At 30.1% G+C, this 26,466-nt stretch overlaps 5 protein-coding genes across 5 annotated transcripts; 3 read left to right on the top strand and 2 right to left on the bottom strand.

Annotated features, from left to right (window-relative positions):
• Positions 1-1,833: 1,833 nt before the first annotated feature.
• On the bottom strand, positions 1,834-2,650 carry PmUG01_04018100 (mitochondrial ribosomal protein L13 precursor, putative; the record flags this gene model as incomplete). The annotated part of the gene is made up of 2 exons (XM_029003176.1): positions 1,834-2,383; positions 2,562-2,650. 2 exons carry the CDS (start codon positions 2,648-2,650, stop codon positions 1,834-1,836), a joined length of 639 nt encoding a protein of 212 aa, XP_028859636.1.
• A 1,055-nt stretch (positions 2,651-3,705) lies between these two features.
• PmUG01_04018000 (conserved Plasmodium protein, unknown function) lies at positions 3,706-9,414 on the top strand (the record flags this gene model as incomplete). The annotated part of the gene is made up of 1 exon (XM_029003175.1): positions 3,706-9,414. The coding sequence occupies one exon, from the start codon at positions 3,706-3,708 to the stop codon at positions 9,412-9,414; it is 5,709 nt and encodes a 1,902-aa protein (XP_028859635.1).
• Positions 9,415-10,141: 727 nt separating this feature from the next.
• Positions 10,142-12,484, bottom strand: PmUG01_04017900 (conserved Plasmodium protein, unknown function; the record flags this gene model as incomplete). The annotated part of the gene is made up of 3 exons (XM_029003174.1): positions 10,142-10,216; positions 10,386-10,505; positions 10,727-12,484. 3 exons carry the CDS (start codon positions 12,482-12,484, stop codon positions 10,142-10,144), a joined length of 1,953 nt encoding a protein of 650 aa, XP_028859634.1.
• Positions 12,485-14,295: 1,811 nt separating this feature from the next.
• On the top strand, positions 14,296-15,237 carry PmUG01_04017800 (conserved Plasmodium protein, unknown function; the record flags this gene model as incomplete). The annotated part of the gene is made up of 1 exon (XM_029003173.1): positions 14,296-15,237. One exon carries the CDS (start codon positions 14,296-14,298, stop codon positions 15,235-15,237), a length of 942 nt encoding a protein of 313 aa, XP_028859633.1.
• Positions 15,238-18,696: 3,459 nt separating this feature from the next.
• Positions 18,697-25,697, top strand: PmUG01_04017700 (serine/threonine protein kinase, putative; the record flags this gene model as incomplete). The annotated part of the gene is given in 2 exon segments (XM_029003172.1): positions 18,697-22,572; positions 22,587-25,697. The coding sequence occupies 2 exon segments, from the start codon at positions 18,697-18,699 to the stop codon at positions 25,695-25,697; spliced, it is 6,987 nt and encodes a 2,328-aa protein (XP_028859632.1).
• Between the last annotated feature and the right edge of the window lie 769 nt (positions 25,698-26,466).

The following is a 26,466-nucleotide window of genomic DNA, read 5'->3' as shown; positions in this document are numbered from 1 at the left end:
TTTGCCTTGTTATGCGCTATTTTTGGCTCACGCGTAAATGCTTTTGGAACGTACATACAGGCACACACACACACACACACACACACACACACACGTATTTATATACATATATATATATTTACGTATATTCCATTTTTTACATACAACCTTGCATAATAGAAACTAATTTAAAAAAAAAAAAGAGTAACTGCTCCCATATATATCTTTTTATATGCACATTAATGTGAGTATTGTAACATGTGACAAGGGAACGAAAAAAAAAAAAAAAAAAAAGCAACAAAAATATGTTAACCAGTGGGCAGTCATATGACATACGTATATATATGTTTATGCACATGTATGTGCATATATGCGTACACCTATGAGGTAATAAGATATAAGTGTGAGGAACAAAGAAATGTATAATATATAACATGGAAAGTTTATACAGCATAGCTAGTTCTTTATCTATACACAAATATACAACTCCAATGAACATATAAATATAATAATGTAGTGAAATAACTGTACTCGTTACACTGCAAATGTAAGTGTAAAAGTAAATGTAAAAATGATAAAAAAAATAAAAGATTAAAGGATGAGTAATTTCATATCAGAAATATTTTCATAACGAAAAGGGGAAAACTGCATTATAACTGTTTCACATTTTTACACCTTAAATTGAGAAAACACTTTTATATTATATTAACTTCAAAATGGCTTTTACGCTTATACGAGAATGTTGTGTGGTTAAATGTGCATTTACATGTACATGTTCATGCAAATATACATGCATTCGTTTATACGTAAGGTTATGCGCATACTGTGAATAGACGCAATAGAAACATTCTTTTTGTACAGTAAGTTGATAGTGACTGTTGTTGTAGTCTTTTTTGTCTCTTTTTGTTGTCTTTCCCACCCTCCCGCTTCTTTTATTTTCACTTGTTTTCTCTTATGTTCTGTTCATTAGATTATTTTTAATTGGTATATGGAAGCAAAGAAATCGCTGAAAAAAAGACAATCTTATAATATGCTTGTAGGATGTTTGTGCATGGGCAATAATTACGTATATGTATGAAGAGAAAGTGTGTCCCATATAAAGTTCATTATAAGTTTTTTATTTTATGATATCAGAAAAATAAAAAAATAAAACAAAAAATGAAGTAAATTAAAATATAAAGTAAAATAAAATAAAGTAAAATAAAATAAAGTAAAATAAAATAAAGTAAAATGAAATAAAGTAAAAAGAAATAAAGTAAAATGAAATGAAGTACAATGAAATAAAGCAAAATGGAATAAAGTACAACGAAATAAAGCAAAATAAAATGAAGTACAACGAAATAAAGCAAAATAAAATGAAGTACAACGAAATAAAGCAAAATGGAATAAAGTAAAATGAAATAAAGTACAACGAAATAAAGTACAACGAAATAAAGCAAAATGGAATAAAGTAAAATGAAAAGGTAAGCATGGTGAAGCATATGAAGAAAGGTTCCAAATAATGAACTTTTATTTTTGTGGAGGAACGCTCCAGATAAGAGGAATAAAATACGTAGAACAAGTGAAAAGGTATTTGATAAAAGGTAAACATTCCCGTTACTATTAACAGCATAATGAAATAAAGCATGAGACAAGAAAAATGTAATTGAAGAATATCTGGTGATGAGATTTTATACCTTCTGTATATGTCATGTGCAATATATTCTTTTTGTATATTAAACAGAAAAAGGGGAAAGTGCTGACAGGGGAGCAGTGCCACGGGATCGCGCATAAAAGGTGCATATATATATATATATATATATATATATGTTCGTTCGCTTGTATGCGTATCCATTCTTTTCACTCCCTTCCCCCTTACACAATTGTAAAGGATTTTACATTGCTTTGTTCAGAATCTTTGTCTTCTTTTTTTTTGGGAATTATAACTTGGGGTATTCCCCAATGAGGGTGTAGTGCACCTGGGTAAACAAAAAGTTTACGATAAAAAATTTGCCTTAGTCTATTATTTGGTAACATTCGTTTAACAGCTAAATTTAAAATCATAGATGGATTTCTTGCAAAAACAGTCTTGCATGTTAATATTTTGTGACCTTTTGAATAACTCTTTCTTGGAAATTTATAAATTTTTGTGTCCCATGTATGTCCATAAAATTTCACATGAATAGCATTAACTACAATTACACTACTACTATTAACTCTATTCGAGTTGTAGTCGACTCTATATTTCCCTTGTAATAACTTGCTAATACACACACTTAAACTACCAACGCTTTTATTATATGCATCAATAACGAACCAGTTCCCTTTCTCCTTATCAAATACACTTATCGCATTTTTCGAAATGTGCTCTTCTGCAAATAAGTCTGTCTTCGGCATGTTCTTCTTCAGGAAGGGCTGACTTTTCCTTTATATTGAAGAGGAAAACAAAAAAGGGCGAAGGATGTAAAGGAAAAAAAAAAAAAAATAAAATAAAATAATATAATATAAAAAAGGGCGAAAAGAAGGATATAGAAAAAAAAAAAAAAAAAAAGGAACGCCCTCAAATAGATTTTTCCCTTTCGTTTGCACCTTTTTTAACGTACCATTGTACATTTGAAAATGGGTTTATATTCTGTTCATGAAAAGAGGCCTTGGGATACCCGGCCAATCTGAGCACACTTCTTCTTATCATGTTTCATGTTTCGTCATTTCTACCTTCACTAACATTTACACATGTACGTATGTATGTACGTATGTATGTACGTTTGTATGTGTGAATATATATTTATGCTTATACATATGGACGGCGGAACGAAGCAGCGAAATGGCTGTAAATCCCTCCTTTAGAATAATATTGCTTAAAAAAAAAAAATAGAAAAATAAAAAAATAAAAAAAAAATAAACATACGAAATATACAAAAAAGTCTTTTCCTTCTTTTTGCACTTTTCCCGTTTTGTAAATTCCGTTTAGGCACCAAACTTTTGCGTGGAATTAAAAGATAAGAGCAAATAATAAAATAACATAAATAGATACTTAAATATATAAATAAATAAAATAAAACAATCTGCGAGATAGTCAAAATTGGGAAGATCTCATTGCACTCGCATGAATTAGCACCTTAACATGGTCAGTACTATTCATTTCTTTTCTTTTCTTTTTTTTTTTTTTAAATTACCTTTGCTCGTATTTAATTAGCACCATATTTAAGACTTATTAGGCGCTTAATCCCTCTTCAAAACGAGAATTACTACTGTATATCAGAAAAATAAGAAGAAAAAAAATAATAAAATAAATTAAAATGACCCATTTTAGTGGGTATTTAAAAAAAATCCCTTTTTGAGGCAGGTGAACTTTTTACCTGAACTGTTAAAGAAAATTCGAACTTTTAAAAATTTGCCCCAGGGGAAAGAGGAAAAAAAGAAGAAGTATAAGAAAAAGAAGAAGTATAAGAAAAAGAAGAAGTATAAGAAAAAGAAGAAGTATAAGAAAAAAAAGAAGTATAAGAAAAAGAAGTTTAAGAAGAAAAAGAAAAAGAGGAAAAATAAAATGAATAACAAAGTCCATTTCCTGTGTTACTGTACTCTTAAGTAGTAAAAAAGGGAATATTGAATTTTTTTTTTTTTTTTTTTTTTTTTTTTTTTTTCCATTTGGCAAATAAACGCATAGGGAAGAATGCAAAATGTGCAAGGATAACAAAGAAAATGTTTGTTTATGGAAATTTTTTTTTTTTTTTTTTTTAAAATAAAATGAATGATCAGGATGAATTAGGAAATAATCCTGTGGTTGAATGTTGTGAAGATGACGAAATAAATAGAGGAGTAAGAAGTACTGTGGTAAAACCAGCTCACATGGAATCTTGTTGTAACAAGGTAAGAGTTGAATACGACATTAATTTAAATACATCAAAGTCAGCTATTTTAAAAGAGGAGGTACCCTGGAATAACTACGAAGGGGAAGTGGACAAGGTCATTTTGTGCCTCGTTAATAATTCAAACGAGAAGGAAGAAAATCAACAAGGAAGGAGTGATAAACAACGCATTTATGAGTATAATTGCAATAATTATGAACAGTTCATGTCATTTGTAAGATGTGATAAAAAGAGCGAAGATTATAATGAGGCACTAAGTAATTTGTATGATGACAAAACGTCAAACTGTCTGAGTTCCGTTGATGGGGAAGAGTTGGATGCTTCATATGTGAGGAGAATAAGAATAGGAAGTACCGATGATAGAGACTTGAAGACTAAAGGAAATTTTAAAAGTGATAGTAATGACAAAAAAGATAATAGTAGTAATATTGACAAAAAAGATATTAGTAGTAATATTGACAAAAAAGATAATAGTAGTAATATTGACAAAAAAGATAATAGTAGTAATATTGACAAAAAAGATAATAGTAGTAATATTGACAAAAAAGATAATAGTAGTAATATTGACAAAAAAGATAATAGTAGTAATATTGACAAAAAAGATAATAGTAGTAATATTGACAAAAAAGATATTAGTAGTAATATTGACAAAAAAGATAATAGTAGTAATATTGACAAAAAAGATAATAGTAGTAATACTGACAAAAAAGATAATAGTAGTAATATTGACAAAAAAGATATTAGTAGTAATATTGACAAAAAAGATAATAGTAGTAATATTGACAAAAAAGATAATAGTAGTAATATTGACAAAAAAGATAATAGTAGTAATGTAAATGATTTCCCCTTTGTGAAGAACAACGACGTTTTTGAGCCTAATGTTGGAGCCTCAAACCATACCACACATAAGGAAGGGATCGGAGCTACAAGTAGACAAATTAGTAGTGATAATGAAGGAGATACTACAAATAGTGTGGGTAGAAAAAAAAAATATAATACCTCCTCTTTTTATGAAGAGAAAAAGAAACATAATATAAAAGAAGACAAGGGAAAAAAGCTAAAAAATAAATTTTTTAAATTTGAAAATTTCTGTCATATAAGAAAAAAGAATGTCGTTAAGTTTAACATAAAATATAATAAAATTTTAAATTCAATGATAGATAGTATGTTTAGTTACCCATATAATATTTATTTTGATGAATCAAATTATAGGAGTGAAAAAAATGATGTAAATAATGTTTGCAGCAAAAAGGAAGGATTGCATAGGAACGGTGTTAACTCCTTTTTTTCTACCGTATATGTTGATAAAGGTAAAAATGATAACAGTAATTGCAGTTCCATGAACGGAAGGATGACAGCGATACCGTGTGATGACCGTAAAAATGGACAGCATTATACTAGCGGTTTTTGTAACGCTATGAATCACTCCTACATGAATATAAATTCCTATCGCAGAGATCAGAACAGTGGCAATGTGCTGAGTTATTCACATAACGGTGGTAATACCAAGTGTGGGAGGATTGATAACCTTACGAATCATTCCGTATACACGTTAAACGTTTCAGAGCAGGGTGGAGGCACTAGCTGTGGCATACACTGTGGCTGTATATGCAGTAGTAGGTGTCGAAGTAACGTGTGTAATACCATCAGCACAGGGGATATACATAAAATGAATGGTTTATATCCCTGTGAACAGAGGCAGCTAGGGCAGTCCGTACAGTGTGGACCCCAGTTGTGCCATTACAAAGGTCAACTGGATGCGAGATTCGAATCAGGGGAAAGGACAGGAAGTGCAAAAAAGTTTTCATCCTATGCCGATAGAGGATCTTATTCAAAAAAGGACAGATTTATTGAGAAACGAATATTCAATTATACTGGTAGTGTGTCAACAAATTTTACGAGTATCAGTCAAAATGCATGCGCATATTACACTCATGATGTAGCGTCCCACAGCGTGCATAGTAATACTAACAGAAATGATAATGATAGCAATGGTAATAGTAATAGTAATAGCAATGGTAATAGTAATAGTAATAGCAATGGTAATAGTAATAGTAATAGTAATAGTAATAGTAATAGCAGTGGTAACAGTAATAGTAATAGCAGTGGTAACAGTAATAGTAATAGCATTGGCAGTAGCAGCAATAGAGCACAGGAGAAGGGAAAGCATGGCCATGCCAGCAACGAAACAAACGCGCACTTTAACGTTGATAAGGTAAAAATCCGAATCCAGCAACTGCAAAACAAAATTAAAGCTAATTTAGACGAACTGAACACGAATAATCAGAGGAAAGAGAGAGAAGAGAATACATTAGGCCATAATAGGTACAAAGTAAATTTTTCGTTAGAAAAGGAAAGAACAAAAAGAGGTATTAATATGCATGTAAATAAAGAAAAGGGTTACACCTTTTCTCATTACAATAATATGAAATATATTTTTTATTTCAACCATTTAAATGAACAAGATTATAAAGTTTGCCTTACAAACCCGACAGAAAAGATGCATAACTCAGGTGAGTATATATGTAAATCCATTTTTAAATTTTTTAAAAATTATAGTTCCCTGTCATTATTATGTTTAAGTGTTAATGATGATAAAGAACTGTTCAGTCGTTTGTTTTCCCCTTATTCCAAGTTATTTCATTTGGAGGGGAATGGTAATATGTTTATAAAGAGTCTATGTAGTGAAAAAAGAGCACGTTCATATGGACCCCTCTTGTGTGGCATAAACAAAAGAAATAGTTATCAAATGGATAAAATGGAAAAGATTTATTTTTATTATAAATGTAGAGAATTTATAAATCACTTACATAAAATATGCACATGTAGTGATATGTTAGTAGATGCATATATTACTTGTGGGTATAATTACAATGTCATAAGTTCTCTTCATTTAAAGAAAGATTATTCATATCTTCGTAATTTTGAAGAAAATCATATTAAAGATTACAACATATGCAGTGAGAATTATGTACCATTTTTAGAAAAGTTTGGTTTAAATTATGAACAGTCAGGTAAAGTTAGCTCTAAAAACAAACACAAGCAAGATTTTGTAAATTTACATAACGGGGTGCTTAATCATACAATTAAGAATCATGATTGCGGGATCACACACAACTGTAAACAGGCACAAAAGGAGGAGAGTATAAAAGAGGAAAATCAAATCAGTACTGATTCTGCTGCTGCTGCTGCTGCTGCTGCTTCCAGTATTGCCACCAGTGTTGGTACTACTAACATTCGTTGTGCTACTGATATAGTAATAACTACGCGGAGTTGTGAGGACCAATGGGGCTATTGTTGCCACTGCAATGACAGTGGTTGTGCATGCGTGTGTGTTCATAAAATAAAAGAAAAGAATGAACACATCAAAGGAAAAACAGTTCTTCAAAGAGGTAGAGAAAAAGCCATCAAAGAGAACATTAAGAGTGGAATTCACAGTGACTTGCAGAGAGGCTTCCAAAGGGGCACGTGCCAAACACTAAGCGAAAACGAAATAATGAAAAAAAAGATTTTTGAACAAAATAAAATAAAAAAGTTTTGTAGATATGAAAGGGAAATTAAAAAAAACTTATCCAGGAAAAATGATAGAAATAGTTGTAAGATACTCTTTATGCGTAAAATAAGGAAGATCACGAGAAATTTGTGCAAACTGTCTAGCGTTAAATATCGAATTTTCCTTTCGCATGAACTGTTCAGGATGTTTTTTAAAAAGAAAAAAAAAAAAAGGAAAAAAGGGGAAGAGAAAGTGGAGGATAAATGCGGAGAGAATGAAGATGATAAAAAGGAAGTGAAAATGGAAAGACATGGAGAGGAGCCCAATCAGGGGAAAAGCTCAAATGCGCAAAGGAAACCTTTGAAAATAATCTTACATAGGAAAATAAATAATTTTAAACATAAAAAAATAAAAAATCATTTCACCTCGGAAGAGAGTTTTGTTGAACTGAAAAAAAGCGATGTGCCCATGGAGCCCGAGCAGGTCGAGAAGCAAGTGGATACCACTGCTCTTATCCGAAAAAGGGTTAACGAGGATATAGAAAAACTTAAGTCATTCAAAAGGAAGAAATTAGGACAGCACAATAAAAGGCGCTACTACGAAATTAAAGGAGCCAACGGAAAAGCGGATGGAAAAGCGGATGGAAAAGCGGATGATAGTGCACATGAAGTATATCCTAAAAAGAGGTTACAAGGTACACATAATACAAATATGAAAAAAAGAGAAAGGATAATAGACAGTTCTGAAAAAAGTGGATATATACCGGATGGAATGAAAAATGAAGGAAAATATGAGGTGTGTGAAATTAATAGCAGCTTGCACATAATGGCACAGGTCGGGGATGTAGAGAACAAAGAGAAGCATATCGAACACATTAAATACATGGAACGCGGAAAATATAATGGACGTGAAAAATGTAATGAGCAAGGAAAGTACGATAAACATCTGGGGTGTAATAAACGTAAGAAGCATTCAGAACGAATCAAAGTCGATGAAGAAGTAGTCTCCCAAACTAAAGAGAACAAAAAATTGCGTTATGTGTATTTAAAGGGATATCTAGATGTATACTTAAATGAGCAAAGGAGTGTGCATTTTGAGAAAGGAAATATATTTTTTAAGGTTAGCTCACACAAGGATTTCAATATAGATGTCAATCTGAATTTTGATGAGACATTCACACGTATCCTTTTTAACAAAATATTAGCTCATTGTATAGAGGAAGTACAAATAAGGAAAGTCCCATACTGGGTCAGAGGAGCGGAAAGAGGTGGGGATGATAGTGGGGATAGCAGTGGAGTTAGTAATGGAAATAATAGTGAAAGTAGTAGATGCCATAGAAGGATCAGTAACAGATGCAGTGGTAAAGGGGGCACTAGTGAGGATCGAAGCAAGAAATGCTTCACAAAAATTGATCCTTCATCATATAATCAAAATAGAGATACTTGCATAAAAAAAAATGGCCTTTATAATCGATACAACCTTAACAAAGACGAAATGATAACACTATTTCAAATTTTGTATTTGAATTTTTATAAATGCTATTCCAAGTTAAATTTTAACTCACTGCTAGGGATCTACTACAATAGTCCTTGTACATTTCCAGAAAAAGATGATGCAAAAGTTGTAAATATAGATAAAAATTTATTTTGTGAGAAGGTGTATGATGATAAATTATTTTATTATAATATTTTTTTAAGGAAATATGGCATAATAAAAGAAAAGGAAAAAGAAGTAGCAGTAGAAGTAGCAGTATTATACCAACCGCAACATTTTTTTGATGATTTTAATGAAGACTTAATATTAGCAATCATTTCGTATTTAAACAATCATTTGGGAAAGTTGTCTATTTTGGACCTAATATATGAAGAATATATGCATTGGGGGTATTTGACGGGGAGGCATTCTACCTCAGAATATTCTGACCATAGTCATGTCGACGGAGGTAAAAGCTACACTTGTCGTTATATTGGTAGTTACCTAGACACTGGATGTGATGATGATGAGCCCTTAAATCCTGATGATAGATATTTCAACATAATTATGAATTATTTTAATAACGTAATTATTCCGATATGTGACAACTCCACTTTTTAACATGTACATGGAGAAAGGGGAGAGTTCGACCTCATCTCGTATGCATATATTTATATATTCCGCATACTGCTTTATTTATATTTTTTTTTTATTTCTTTATTGTATTATGCTTATCTATTTATTTAATTACTTCATTTTTTTATTCCTTTATTACCTTATTTTTCTTTTTTTCTTTTTTCTTTTTTCTTTTTTTCTTTTTATCTTTTTTTCTTTTTTTTTTTTTTCTTTTTTCTTTTTATCTTTTTTTCTTTTTTTTTTTTTTTTTTTTTTTTTTTTGTTCCTATTTGCCGAATACTAGTTCTTTAAAAATGTTTAGTAGGTTTTTCCTTTTGATTTATTAGTAAATGTGCACACATAATTACATGCACATATGCAAGTGTGCGCTGAATGTGAAAAAGATTTGCGGATTTACCTTTTTCACAACACTCCCTTTGGAAGTTATAAATTAAATTTATTTTAAAAGAATGAATTAATAAATAATTGAACAAATGAATGAATAATATGGCACAGCATAATGTAACAAACTATTTTAAGGTTAACATAAAAAATCAACTTCATTTTTTCCCTATAAAGCTCAATCATTATTGTAATGCTCATTAAAATTTTAGCTGTATATATTCATAAAAATGTTCATTCCCTCCCAAATGATAAGAGACAATATGAGGTGTAATAAAGGAACACACATATACAAACAATTAATTAAAATCATACAAAAAGATAAACAAATTTATAGTTTAATATATTTTACGTTGTCTCTTATATCGAAGGGGTTGTTATTCTTGTTCATCAGCTTCTTCTCGTTCTGTAGTGAGCAAAAAAAAAAAAAATAAATAAATTAAATCAGTAAAAAATAAAAAACAATAAAAATAATACACATAATGTTGTCAACAGGATTAATTAAAAAATGAAGTAAATTAATAAAACGAATGCTGGGAAAGATGAATTAGCACCGTTATGTACAAGGTGCTAACCTTCATAAGGAGCGAGTTTTCCTTCTTTAGTTTCCTATTTAATCTTTGGGCTTCTTTAACTGATTTCTTCCTTTCTTTTTTTTCTTCTGCAGTTTCGTTTTTATTTCTCGTCGTTTTAACCTAAAAATTGGGGGTGAAAAATATACATATGTACGCACATATGCATGCACATAAGTATGCACATATGTAAGTATATATACATATATACATCTTCATCACAGACACATACATAAGCACTGCCATATCCCAAGCGACACAGTAGTACTACGTGTATATACTAGTTTGCGCACACACAGGAGGAGAGATACATCCTATTCTCTTCCCTGCATAATCGGGGTTACCTTTTCTAAAACCAAGTAACGCTCAAGTTTGATGATATCATCGTTCTTCTCTTTCATCTTGTTTGCTTCCTTCACCTTAGTAATGGTTCTCCCTATAGCACCATTCAGTATAGGGGTTGACTTTATACATTTGGGTATATTTAACTTGTATGGATGATTAGTAGTATTTGTTTTTGTCGTTAAAATAGTTTCGCAGTTATAGCTGGATGACTTTTCTTGTTCTGAATAGTCTGACTTGGATTTAACCTGATCATCGACAATTTCGTCTTTTTGCAATTTTAAAATTTGAAGAATTTTATTTTTCTCTTTAGTATCTATGTTGACAATCAGATTATCAGCGGTCCGTAAGCAATTTTTTCCTTTTTTTTTTCCTTTTTTTTTTACTACTTTTGTTAGTTCATCAACATTACTATTACTACCACTACTGTTGATATTGATATTATTTTTACTGTTTTTACTATTAATTTTACTGTCCACTTTGTTCAATTCGAGTTGAACGAAATCACTCAGTTTTAATGAATACAAATCTCTCTCATCTCTTCTCACATCCTCCTCTTTTTTTGAATCAAGTATTGTATTATTCGTATTATTATTTTTAGGTGTACTACCAGTATGACAACTTTCATCAAATGCCGTACGTCCTTTACTAGTACTATCAATCGGGAATGCTTTATCACAACACATAGCACTTGATGGAGAAAATGCTACGCTCGTACTACTTTCTTCTTCCCTCTTTTCTGTTTTACTACTCCCATTGGTGCTGCCTCTAACATTACCGTTAACACTACTCCAATCACGCATAGTATTTTCGTCCACTACGCTTCTCACTTCAATAGAAGATGCATTATTCGTACATACAAGGGGCAAAAAGGAATCCCCAGTTCCCCATATTATTTCATCATCAATCTCCAATTTTTCTGCTCTGTCTACATTCTGAGCCTCACATACAAAATTATCATTTAATTCTTCATAATTATCCGCATCGAACGTTTTAAATAATTCCTTTTCCTCTTCATCCGTAGGTTTTATATCAAAAAAATTATTTTTCTTTTTTGTTTTTATTTCTATAAAATTAGTACTAATTGGTTTTAAATGCTGTTCGTAGTCATACCCATCATTGGGGAAATAACAGTCCCCATCCAGATAGGTCAAGTTTTCTTCCTTTCGTTTCACCTTTTTCCTTTCCTTCTTTTGTTCTTTTTGTTTTTCATTATTTGTTCCATTTTGTTTTTCACTATTTGTTCCATTTTGTTTTTCACTATTTGTTCCATTTTGTTTTTCACTATTTATTTCATTTTGTTTTTCACTATTTATTTCATTTTGTTTTTCACTATTTATTTCATTTTGTTTTTCATCTACTGATTCTTTTTTTTTAATATTTTTACCTCCTAACTGATCTTTCTCTACCGCTTCGCCTTTTTTCATAGTGCACTCTTCATCCAACACCTTAATGCTACCATCGCTTTTTTTTGCAGCTTTTTTCTTCCCATCGGAAGTAGGACAGTCCACATGTATCCTTCCATAAATCTCCTTGATGAGTATTTTTTTTTCACTTTCACTTAATTTTTCTTTAATGCCAAAATCTAACGGATTGAAATTTTCTAAAAGGTTCTTTAACTCTTCATCTCCTAAAATGTAAGAATCCCTACATTCGTCCAAAACATATTCGTCAAATTCGCCTTTCTCCTTCTCTACGCTATTTGGCGCTACTACTGGTTCACAGAATGATACCTTTTTGTTTTTACTTTTACATTTCATTTGTTCTGTCCTTTTTAAGCCATCAAACCAAATGTTTTAAAGAGAAATACATGCAAATATACATATATATATATACATACATATATATTTTTATCTATTTCCCTATTTTTCAAAGAAAGGGAACCAATAAAAATGCTTCTTTTCCTAAGATCGGTGTTATTCTTCTCTTCTGTGATACATCTTCGCGCCTACTCTGTTATGCTCATATTTTTGTGAACACTAAGAGTGGGAATATAATATTTTCTTAAATTTTACTGTTATGTTTTTCATTCAAAACTAAAAAAAAAATATACAATGGTTTTATATATATATATATATATATATATATATATATATATATATATATATATATACAACTATGTATCATTCACGCATGCTCCTTACGTTTTGGGACCACAAAAAATATATACTACATGTAATAAAGGGTAATTTACATAATATAAAACATTAACTTTATCATTTAAGAAAAAACTTGCAAAAATAAAACTGCCATTCTGCTTTGAGCGAGAGAGCGTTGCACAAAATGAAAACATTTATACGGAATAAATATTATATATATAGATATATATATATATATGTATTTTTTTACGTTTTTACGTTGAGCGATGCGTGGATGTACAAAAGTTGCTCGTGTAACAGATAAGTATATATATTTTTTTTTTATCCCTTTATCCAATCCTTTATTGTTTCCCTTTTTTTCTAAATTTATAACAATTCCTTGGGCACTCAGACTATATTTTAAAAAAAACATGAACGGTTCAGATAATTTTTGCATGTTCAAAAAAAAAAATATTCCTGCGGTGAGAAATATATATATATATTTTTTTTTTTTTTAAACATATAGAAATTACCTGAACAGTTCATGTATTTCTCATTAATGACATACATCCATTTTGCAGAAAAAGATAAAAATTGCCTAATTTTTAGGAAGTATTATGCTGTATTAAGCAGTTAAAATGATAATTCTATAGGAACAAACTTAAAACGAGAACGTTCATATGTATATATATTCATATATATATATATTCATGTGCATATATATTCATATATATATATATTCATGTGCATATATATATACGCATGCTTCAAGTGATGGCAGCAAAAGATCGTGCACTGGCGAGAGAGATGTTTCTCATTATATGACACAAAATAAGTAATGAAGCTTCTACTTATGAGCACCATAATCGAAAAATTTTTACTCTTCAAAAAATAAGAAAAAAAAGAAAAAAAGAAGGGTTATTTTAATATAAGAATGTTTGGAAAATTAAAAAGATAATTTTTATACAATTTAAACAAAGTCGTTACATGCGTAGCATATTGTACAATTTGTGTAGAAGTAAAACAAACACAGTACATTAGAGCTGTTCTCCAAGCGAAACGTCATATCAATTGTGAATGCACCTTTACACATATAGCAGTGTTTTATACGTTGCAAATTAAAAGAAAAAAAAATTTTAATTAAAATGCACAAATATCTAAAACAGGAGGGGAGAGAGAATAAAAATAAAATTCCTCTATTCAACACGTATGTGTTTAAAAATTGCAATAATTAAGAAAATGGGTGTATATGTATGTGCATGTGTGTTTATATGTGTATGTGGAAATTTTGAGCACCCAAGTTAAGCACGTAAGTAAAAATTTCTCATAAAGTTGTGAGTGCTATTGTTATATGTAAGTTTATTTAGTTATTTCGTTGTTCCATTATTTCGTTATTTATTTTATTTAATTTTTTTTTTTTTAAGCTCTGCAGCTATCGCTCAATTCTTGTTCATCTTTTTACGCTTCTCCATTTTGCACGTTTTTACGTTACCATGTTGAAGAAACCAAAAACGTTTTACCTGAATTCGGCTTTGTTATTAAGCAAGAGGATAGGACACAGTGCCAGTGGAAAGATCCAATACTCTTCACATGTTCATCAAAAATATGAACGCATAAAATATACGGAGGAAGTTTATAATATGGAAGATACATATATTAGACGTGTTTCAAAAATGAACAATACTGCATTAACATATACATGTGAAGATATTAACAGAAAAAGAATGAAGAACGAATATTTATGGAAATTAATTTATGATAGAATAAAAGAAATAAGAAATTCGTTTTCTGTAAACGAGTTAGTTGTTATGTTTCATGCCTACTGTAATAGCAAATCGTTTGACGGAAATTTTATTCTTTTAATAAACCTTTTTTGGACCTTATTAGAAAATAAATTGAACAATATGGATTATATATCTTTAATAGCTCTATATTTTTGTGCAGAAAAAACGGAAAACGTAAAAAAAATGAACGAAGTTGGCAGTTCCCTTTTAAACCATATAATAGTAAATGACTGTGAAGAAATAAAACTTACAGAAAAGGGTCTATCCATAATTTTAAAAATTCTTTGCAATACAAGTGGTAGTAGTAGCAATGGAAATATTGGCAGCAACAATGTAAGTAATGATAATAAAACTGCTGACGAAAAAATTCTTGCGCATATTAGCAAATTTATACAACGAGTTGACATGAAAGAAATTAAAAATATAATGTTAAGTTTGCATTTTCTTTTAAAATACAAGATATTTGACGAACCGTTTGTCGTTTTGTTAAAAAAAGTACAGTCATTATTAATATTTAAAAATATTAATCCACATCTTGTTTTAAAATGCTTAAGCTTACTAAAAACCATTAACAATCCAACTGCTATGCAGGAAGTTAAAAGTACGTTGTCTATTATTTATTTATCATGCTATATAAGTAGTGGGACTTGAGACTTGACTTTTTTTTTTAAATTTCACGCATTTTAACATCCCCTGGTATGTTTTTAAGTTAATGTGTTTTCCGTTAATTTTTTTTTTTTTTTTTTTGCTTTTTTGTTTAATATTGCTTCAAATCATTTGTCCATTTGTAACGGACTGTGCGCATATATATGTATATACAATTTTGTACCACTTTATGGGGAAATATTTTGTGGAAACTCAGCTTAACTCCTTTAAAATTTATGGGAACTACCAAGGAAACAATTACTGCCCATCAAGTAATACACGCATGTTCGAATAAAAAGGTACATTAATTAAGACTAAAAACGGAAAAAGGATATTTTATTCATAATTTTAATCTGTAACTGAAAGGAGCAATTTTGTTTTATTTTGTGTTGATTTATATTATTTTGTTTCTGTTATGCTTTGTTTTGTTTAGTTTTACTCTATTTTTATTTTAATTTATTTTATTTTTTTTTGATATGTTTTGGAAGGACATCAAACCCGAAGAAAAATTGATACCCTCTCTCTCCCCCCATCATTTTCTTTCCTTATTTCTTATTTCTTTTACCGTTCATTATATATATATACATATATGTATATATTTGTTTGTTTTTAAAATGTAGAATAATTCAAAACATTTACAAAAAATAAAAGCAATCTCGCAGAGGTATTTTTTAATTTTAAAAAATGAGTATCCCATACAGTGAAGCACGGAAGAATTTGCATATTTATGTGTATATATGTAAACACATTAACATGCTTATTTATGAAAAGTTCATAAAAAAAAAAAAAATATATATATAATTCCAAACTTTATAATAAAAAAGCTACTTAACATTTTTTGTATTTTTATAAAATTTATTTTTTTTGCACGCATTTTGTCAAATAATATTTATACATACATATATACATATATATATGTATATATGCTTATATATATATTTATGTACCCTTTTATTTTTCCAAGTTCTATTATATTTATTTTAATATTTTCTTTCCCTTTTATGACCAAGTTACACCTTTTTCTGTTAACTCTTATTTTATGTCCTTTTTTTACAAAATGATGTTGCAAAAAAAATAAAAAGTAAAATAAAATGTGTAAATACACAAATATATAAATAATTATATAAATTACTAAATATGGTAAATGAAAATCTTAGTAATATTATGCTGAAAGTCCATTAAAATTTTCCTTCGTATAAGAACGAGATTGAGAAGGTTGCCATCTGGCAGCAGAATGTGTACATATGTATACATGAACTAGTAATGTACATATATATATATATATATATATATTTTTCCCATTTATTTATACATACATGTATGTTTATTTACACGTAATTATACGTATATGGGTATGTATGTTTATGTAAATATATATTATGTATAACTGTTTATTTTAGTTAGCTGTTTGTATTAATTGTGCAGGTGTTTATTTAAAAAATTTGTTTATTAGCATAATCCTGTTGTTTTTACATGAAAAGGTTAGCTTTAAATAATTAGTCATAGACAAATATAGAACTTTTCGGAAAAATGACAGTGTAGAATTTTTAGCAACTACTATTTTGCATATATACATAAATATATAAACATATGTATATATGTATAGATAAACATATGAATATTTTTACATTTCTTTTGTACTCTTACGAATTTTTACAACTCCCCCTTTAATTGAAGTTGCACATGGAAAAAGCTATTTTATTTGCGTAAAATTTTTAATTTATTTTGTACTTCATTTTTTACCTTATTTTTTACTTCATTTTTTACCTTATTTTTTACCTTATTTTTTACTTCATTTTTTACCTTATTTTTTACCTTATTTTTTACTTCATTTTTTACCTTATTTTATATATTTTTTTTTTTTTTTTTTCTGAACAAATCCTAAAAATATTATGACCTGTACATAAAATTTGTATTAAAAAAGTTAAAATTTGCTTAACAATTGTTAATATTTGCTAATATTTGCTAATATTTGCAAAAAATTGCTAAAAATTGCTAAAAATTGCAAAAAATTGCAAAAAATTGTTAAAAATTGCAAAAAATTGCTAAAAATTGCAAAAAATTATGGTTATATTTGCGTTAAAAATTCTGCCAAACAAGTTAAAAACTGTGTTAAAAAATTACATGTAACTAATTTGCGCATGTTCACAAATATAAGTTTCACGCTTAAAGCGATTAAATAGAAACTGTTACTGTTGCTGTTACAGTTGGTGTTACTGCTACTGCTACTGCTACTGCTATTGATGTTGTTACTGTTTCGTTATTGTACTATTTATGTTTGCGTTATTAAATATTGCTGTTGACTCTGCTGCTATTTTTTTTTTTTTTTTCTTTTCTTTTTCAATGTGTTGACGGTGCATATGTTGCTTCACCGTTTTCTTCTTTTTGCACCAAATTAATGTTTTTATTTTGTTCTGATTTTTCGTATTGCAGCTTCATATTAAAAGGTTATACTCTATTTTGTAGATAATTTGTATATACTATAAATTAGGTATAAATTCTAATTAATTTTTTTGTTTCTATTATATTATGAAAATGTTAAAAGTTTGTTTTTTTCGTAAAAATATGTAATTTTTGTTATTTAATTTTTTTTTATATATATTTTTTTCTTTTTTTCTTTATATAAATACATGACTAAATATATATGTATATATATGTATGTGTACTATAATTATTTCTCCCTGTTGTAGATTCTCTACCTTTAATTTATTATGCCTTGTACTTTCGCTTCAAACTGTATACATCCATTAGTTTCATATATTATTATTAACTGAGCGTAAATTTTCGAAAATGTTTTGACATATTATTTTACAGTTTACATGTACGTTCGCAAAATATACTAAAACTGGTTGAGAAAAATGAATAAGGAGAATAAAGTATATAAACACACTTCAGTAATAAGGATTTTTACTTAGTTGTTAGTGCATATATCAAGGACAGAATAACTTGAAGAAGTATTTCACGAGCTTTAAGGAAGCGATTTTTGAGTACAGTAAACATTTTCCTTTTAGATCAAGGATTTTATTATTTTTTTATATTTTTATATTTTTACTTTCTTACTTTTTTATTTTATTATTTTTTGATTTTATTATTTTATTATTTTTTTATTTTTTTATTTTATTATTTTACTATTTTATTATGTTTTATTTTATTTATTTTTTTTTTTCTGTACAGAAGTCGTTTGATCAGTTACATTGCGGCATTTCTAATTACAAATCCTACTTCGTTTGTTAATCACATATGCTTCCGTTTATGTGTCGCATCGATGAGAATTCTTCCATTCAGTTATATTTTCGTATGAATTTACATGTTTTCTTATTTGTCCACTTGTTCGTGTACGCATGTATTTACGTACATATTTACTTCCCCACGTCCACACACTTTTACTTTTACTCGTTTATTTTTCCGAATTAAAGAATAATTAAAATACTTTTTCCTCTTGTAAGACCCATTGCCTATGTCTAAATGGAAAACTATGTAGTACCCCCAAATTTAAAAATTATTAACTCACATGTTGACGAAAGTAAGGTATACACGAACAAGTATAGTAGTGATAGAATAAACAGTAAAGATGGTAATAATTATGAAAGAGATAAAAATGATAAAAATGGCAAAAATGGTACTATTAAAAAAAAAAATATAAACTATAAATATATGCAGCATTTAAAGTGCACCCCTAACAACTGTTCTGACGGAAGAATTTGCAAAAGTAACAGCAATGGTGTTGCTCTTCATTACTGTGCTTCAAAGGATGAATGGAATATGAAACATTGTATCAGCATGATGAAAAAAAAAAAACAAACAAACAAATGTAAAAACTATGATGATATTATCTTAAATAACAAGATAAATAAGTTAGAGGAGTTCAAATATTCAAGAGAATTGATAAGATTTTATAATAATAATAATAATAATAATAATAATAATAATAATAATAATAATAATAATAATAATAATAGGGTTGACGATTCGAATAACTCCATTAACTCTTTTATACCTAATAAAAAAATATGTGGTATTCAAAAAGAAAAGGAAAAAACTAATTTAATTAGTTTCTATAAATATAACAATAATATAGTAAATGAAAATAGTAAGTCATACATAAACAAAGACACTAATACATTAAATGAAATAACTTGTGGAGAGAAAAGTGTAGTTAAGTGTAATCTTAACTCATTTACTTGGAATAATTTAGTAAGTAAAAATTATTATACGAATGGCATATACGAAAATAATGATGATCTTTCATCCAGTTTTAAAAAATCCACCAATGCATCAAATGTAAGTGCTCAGTTATGTAGTGGACAGTATGACTTGTGTAAACTGTGTGAATTGAGTGGACTGTGTGAACTATGTAGATTACGCGAACAGTATAAATTATACAAGGACGATAAAAATAATATAAACAAAAAAGGTAGTAATATAAGTGCAAATATCAATAATAGGACAGGTGTTACTAGTCATATGGCTACATCGAATTGCACTTGTGCTGGTAATTTGGCAACGAGTAATTACACGGAGGGAGCTCTATTAAACTGTTTCTTAAGGGAAAATTTTGTTGGTAGCACTATGGGAAACAACGATGAGGAGAGTAGACGTCTCAGTAGTGTAGGAAGAAGGGTGAGTAGCAAAGGAAGTGGTTGCAATACAAGTGGCATTGAAGGAAGTAGTGAGGAGGGCGTCTACAGGGGCCGAAGTATGAACAACCCTAAATTCCCTTCGTGCGCAAAAACAAAAAGGATTATGGTAAAAAATAGGAACAATCAACTAGGCAGTTCTCACGCAGAAAAAAAATATAATAACATGTCAAAGTGTTTTATTAAAAGTTTTAGCACAGACTCAAATGATTTAAATGGTAACACACACGTTAAAAGAGGAATGATCATTACAAGGTGGTTCCCTCGTAGAGACAGCAAATGCATTTATAATCATAAAAATGGTAGAAGTTTTATCACTAGCTGTTACGTTACTGACGGTAATAGCAGCAGAACGGATAGTAGCACGATCGATCATCAAAATATCAACAATGATAATAATAATGATAATAATAATGATAATAATGATAATAATAATGATAATAATGATAATAATGATAATAATAATGATAATGATAATAATTATTATTATAGCAATTGTGAGTCTGGTTTTTTTTGCAATTTTATGCATGAACGAAACAGCTCACGATATAATGAAAAACAATTAACTATTTTAAAAAGTATGAGAAATATCAAAAAAGTTAAAACAAAAAAAAAAAAAAAGAATGAACTGGATAAAGAAAATGACAAAACATGGGAGGAGGGCAAGGATGAAATGCAAAGTCTGAAGGGAAGAAGTGCTTTAAATAGTTGCAAAAAGAAAAAACATGTACTTGGCAATAACATTTTTAAAAATCTACCGAATAAAAAAGCACACAGTGAATGTCTGCTAATGAGTGAACGTCGAATTGTAAAAAAAAAAAATAAGAAGAAGAAGAGTAATGGTAGTGGTAACGGTAGTAGTAGTGGTAACGGTAGTAGTAGTTGTAGCGGTAGTGGCAATGGTAATAGCGGTAGTGGCAATAGTAGCGGTAGTGGCAATGGTAATAGCGGTAGTGGCAATGGTAATAGCGGTAGTGGCAATGGTAATAGCGGTAGTGGCAATAGTAGCGGTAGTGGCAATGGTAATAGCGGTAGTGGCAATAGTAGCGGTAGTGGCAATGGTAATAGTAGTAGTGGCAGTAATAATAGTTGTAATTGCTTTAATAATTATGCAAGCAGACGTAGTAAAGGGGAAAAAAGGAAAAACAGGATGGAAATAGAAACGGCACAAAGTTTTCAGGATTTACATATGACGCATGATACGTGTTTTAATAAATGGAAGAATAAAAAGAGAAGGGATAAAAATAAAAAACAGGCTAGTGTTAGTTCTTATAAAAACTACAAAATTTTAAATGATATCAACAGCAAATCGTTGTTTGCTGATAAACCCACCAGGCCACTTCCCATGAACAGTGTCTTCAAGCATGAATTCAAAATCAATGAAAATAACGAAACATGGGTTAGTTCATATCGCAGTCGAAGAGGATGCATCAATTGTAGCGGTTGTAGTGATTGCAGTGGGGATTCTGAAGATAATAGGAGGAACGAAAATAAAAATGACAGGAATAACACCAGTAATAACAATGATGGTAAAACTGCAAAGACACTATATCCTAAATCGAAATCTTGCCTTTTATTTGAATCAAGAGTAAAGAACGCGCAAATATTTACTATCTCAAAAGAAAATATTTTGCACTTTAGCACTCTGATCAAAAATAGGAGCTTTGATGGGACCATAACAAATAGAAGTAAACACAACATGGATGACCGTTTCGTGTATAACCAACACATAAGTAGTAATAGACCTTTTGAATGTAATGATCAGAATGATCGACATGATCGAAATGATGGAAATGATGTAAATGATCGAAATGATCGAAATGATGAAAATGATCGAAATGATCGAAATGATGAAAATGATCGAAATGATCGAAATGATGAAAATGATCGAAATGATCGAAATAGTTTAGTTAATATTTTTTGCAAAAATAAATATGTTAGTAACAAAGAGGTTTATAAGGGCAACAGATGTGTGTGTGCAGGTGATGATGTCTGTTTCAGTAGTAGTCTTGGTTTTGAACGAGGTGAAGGAAGCAACTTGAACGATAGGAGGAGTAATCACAGCGCTGGGAAAGATAGTGAAAATGGTAGTGTAACAGGAAGTGAAAGAGCAAATAATAGTCATAGTGACAACGGTAGTGACAGTAAAGGACTTTCGAAGAGAAGCCACAGAAGTATATTTTCAAATATGAATTCTGGCTTTACAAAGAATAAAATGCAGAGTATGGAAGGTTATATGGTTTTTAAAAACATAAGACTTAAAAAATTAAAAAAAATAAAAAAGAAGAATACGAATGATATAAGGAAAAGAGGAGTAAAGGCAAAAGAGCAAGTAAAAACAATAGCATTTAAAAAGGCGCAAAATTATGGCAATAAAAACAGTAGAAGTACTACCTCCACATATTATGACGATACAAGGAGCCTGAACAATAATAAAACATGCTCTTTGAATGCGTTAAGAATACACCATTCAGTAAAAGAACTTAAAAAAGATAAATCCTTTTTAATTATGAAAAAGTATGTTAAAGAGAAAAAGAATGAGAAAATACAATATATTAAGAGGAATAAACAAATTAATCTTTCCATTTTTTCGTACGAAAAAGAAATATATAATAGGCGTATAGGTCCTAGTGGAAATTTACGCTTTAGGTACTTTATAAAGAAAAAAAAAAGAAAGGAAGAAATGATGAATAAAAAAAAAAAAAAAAAAAAAAAAAAAAAAAAAAGAATTTTAAGAATAAGGAAGAACCGATGCCACCACTAAAGAGCAAGGAAGAATCGCTGTTGCCATATGTTAAATTGTTAAAGCACACTGTGGAAAAGGTGTTAAACGGAAACATGGGATGTAAGCCTGACTCTCTACACAATTATCAATATAGTGTGAGAAAGGGTAGGATAGGTGGGATTGGAAATGGTAGCGGCAGTGATAGTGATAGTGTCAGTGACAGTAGTAATAGCAATGACACTGATAGAGATAATCTGAGCCATAAGTCAGACCCATACAGGATCCAAAAAAGGGTAGCATTATACACTAATGAAAGCATTAAAGAGAAGAAGACCCCCTTAAAAGCAGGTGATAAGAGGAACATTTTAAAGGCTTATTCCACAAGTATTATAGAAAAGAATAACACAGATAATGATTTAAAATTTACCATGTCGAATAAGTTACATCTGTTTAACAGTTTCGAAGTACCTGAACATGTACATGTAGCAAAAACGGGGGGTGGCAATAACATCATATTGAATAAAATGTATGAAGTTAGGCCATACGTTTTAGAAAACGGCAAACAGAGAAGTATTAAGGAAGGAAAGAATTATTACCCCTATACATTTGACGAGGTAATATGCAGAAATATAATGAAAAAATGCAAAAATCAGTTAAAAAAAGAGGGAGAACGGAATCTTGTAAAAGGCTCTAACAATTGTTGTTTTTGTTCTTTAATATCAGCATGTGAATTTTGCATTGCGAGTAGGTGCACAGGAAGAAGTCCCATGGAGGAGAGGGGGAAAAGCCTGGAATTAATAAGGAAAGGGAATGAAAGGGAAGATAACACTGCTGCTTTTGGAGAGGCTTCTATAGAAGCTTCTAACAGTGCTTCTAACGCTGTTTCTAATGATAGAGATTTTCTTAGAGACAGAAGAACTTCCAGTAAACAACATGACCAGAAAAGTAAAACGAGTAACTCATTAAATGGGAATGATGCGTACGGGAACAGAACCATCGATAAGATTGATAATGGATGGTGCTCTCTGTGTGCTGTTGACTCAGTTCCCTACACAAATGAAACGAGCAATACGTTCAATACGCCCAGTACGTGCAATAAGCCCAGTACGTGCAATAAGCCCAGTACGTTCAATACGCCCAGTACGTGCAATACACCCAATAAGTGCAATACACCCAATAAGTGCAATACACCCAATAAGTGCAATACACCCAATAAGTGCAATACACCCAATAAGTGCAATACACCCAATAAGTGCAATACCCCCAATACGCACAGTAATAATAATGTATACTATATAGTCGATTTAATATATTATGGAGATAAGTCACAAGTGTATAAATGCATAAATGTAAATGATAAGAAAACATATGCAATGAAGATCGTTTTAAAAGAAAAAGGAAATTATCAGGATAATGATTCAAAATATGCAAACAATTTTACAAAAAAATATTTATTTTTAAAAAGTAACCCACATAAAAATATTATATCCATATATGATGTATTTACTGCAAAAAATTATAACTGTATAATTATGGATTTTTGTGAAGGATGTACTTTATTCGACTATTTTATGTCTCTTGCACCGGATTCGTTAAATGTATATGAAGTAAAAAAGATAATGAAGAACCTACTCTTAGCTCTAGACTTCTTACATTCAAAGGATATGATACATAGAGATATTAAATTTGAAAACATTATGTTTAGGAAAAAAAGAAAAGCAAATATGAATTATGAAAATTTTGGCACCTCCTACAGACTAGCTGATAGTAATGTTCCGTATATATCTGAAGAGGGCAATAGATCAGTATCATGTGGAAGCAGGACGTTAAGAGGTGCTCGACATGTTAGGAGAAGAGCGTTTAGAAGCAAAGACTACTGCTGCAACTACAACTATAACTACCCATTTTTGATGAATTTACAAGGTGAGGGGGGGAGTCGCGCGAAATATACCACTTCTGCGGATAGAATAAACTATGAGTTGTACAATGACAGTGATTCGGAAGAAGCTAACTGTGGAGGAGATGCTAGCGATAGTGATTATTATGATAATGAACACTACTGCAGTGAGAGCTACTATGAAGATGACTATTCAGGAAACGACAGCAACAGTCATATTGGACTAAACGCCCCTTACTTGTGCAACAACGAGATAAATCCACCACCTCATTTTGAAAGAGGAAGGAAAGAAAAGGATTTTAATGAGAAGGATGAAGAAATTGTCAAGAATGAAAGAGAAAGAGGAGCAGGAGGTAGAATAGGAGTTTCTTCTTCTTCTTCTTCTTCTTCTTCTTCTTCTAAGACTTCTCTCGATTCTTTTATTTCCAAAAATTCCTTGATATCCATAAATTCATATGAACCTCGGATCTATACCTCTGAGAATTATAATTTTAGAAAGGGTTTTAAGATTCCAAGGAAAATGCGTAATGGTAGTAGTAGTAGTAGTAATTACGTGCATACGCGCTTTATTCCTAAGGGTTGCAAAACACTTATAAACACCACTAAAAGGGGGAGTAGTAGGAGCATCGGAAATAATAGAGGCAATGCTAGTGACGGTAATTATGAGTCGAAGAGGAACAACCTTCCCTTAAGGAGTCTCCAACTACATGAAGGGAAATACACAAAGCGCAAAGAAGTAAAGAGCAATAGTGTTAAAAAAGACAGAAGGGAAAGAAAGGATAACAATAATTCATACAGTGATTTATGTTTAATTGATATGGACATGATGGAGCATGTTTATAATAATGGTAATTTTAATAGTGATAGTAGAAGTACAACTTCAAAGAATATCTGTGGCACTGCACCTTATATGTCACCAGAGTCATTAGATGGAATTATATCTACTGGTAATGACATATGGGCATGTGGAGTTATTTTATATGCACTAATGGATGGAAGATTTCCATTTGAAATTAATAATAATATGTCTATTCATTTAAAAAAAAAAATATTAACCCACACTAAGCCACATTTTGATCCTTTTATTTGGAAACAACATCCTGAAGTCCTAGATTTATGTTTGCGTCTTTTAGACCCAAACCCATTTACGAGAATACAGAACGCGAGGGAGGCTCTGATTCATTATTGTTTTGCTGATCTAGTATAGTTGGGACTGGGGTGTATGGAAACAGGGATAAAGTAATAGGGATAAAGTAATAGGGATAAAGTAATAGGGATAAAGTAATAGAGATAAAGTAATAGGGATAAAGTAATAGGGACAAAGTATAGGGACAAAGTATAGGGACAAAGTATAGGGACATAATGTTAAGGAGAAAACAGCGAGTAGCTAGAGCAGAGCACAGTCAGTAGGGAGAAGCTAGAAGCAATGAGAGAACATCCAATTAGGGTAACAAATTTTCCTTTGCGCAGTGCACAGTAACGGCGTACAACAGTAAATGCGTCTGCTAAGCGACTTATACATACATATTATGCATATGCATATATGTACTCGTATATTGGTTCATTCACGAAAAGGCGTATCTACGCATTGGCAACAAGGTTTTAAGTTAAATTTTTAAATGAAGGTCAAGCAAGAAAATGCTTCTTCAGTATTATTGTTTTGGAACTCTTATTTTCAGAATCGTACGTACATTCATTTTGCCAAGCTCATTTTGCCAAGCTCATTTTGCCAAGTTCATTTTGCCAAGCTCATTTTGCCACACTAAATTTGTTACGCTCATTTTGCCACACTAAATTTGTTACGCTCATTTTGCCACACTAAATTTGTTACGCTCATTTTGCCACACTAAATTTGTTATGCTCATTTTTCTATGATAAATTTGCTTCGCATTTTTTGCTTTGTTTTTTTCGTGAAAAGTGCCCATTGCTAAGGCTTCTTGGGATGATAATTAAGCTAGTAGCTTTATGCATGCTTT

This window comes from Plasmodium malariae, assembly GCF_900090045.1.
Source record: "Plasmodium malariae genome assembly, chromosome: 4".
Classification (NCBI taxonomy): domain Eukaryota; phylum Apicomplexa; class Aconoidasida; order Haemosporida; family Plasmodiidae; genus Plasmodium; species Plasmodium malariae.
The sequence above is the reverse complement of the archived record's forward strand: the minus strand, read 5'-3'. Positions and strand labels throughout refer to the sequence as shown.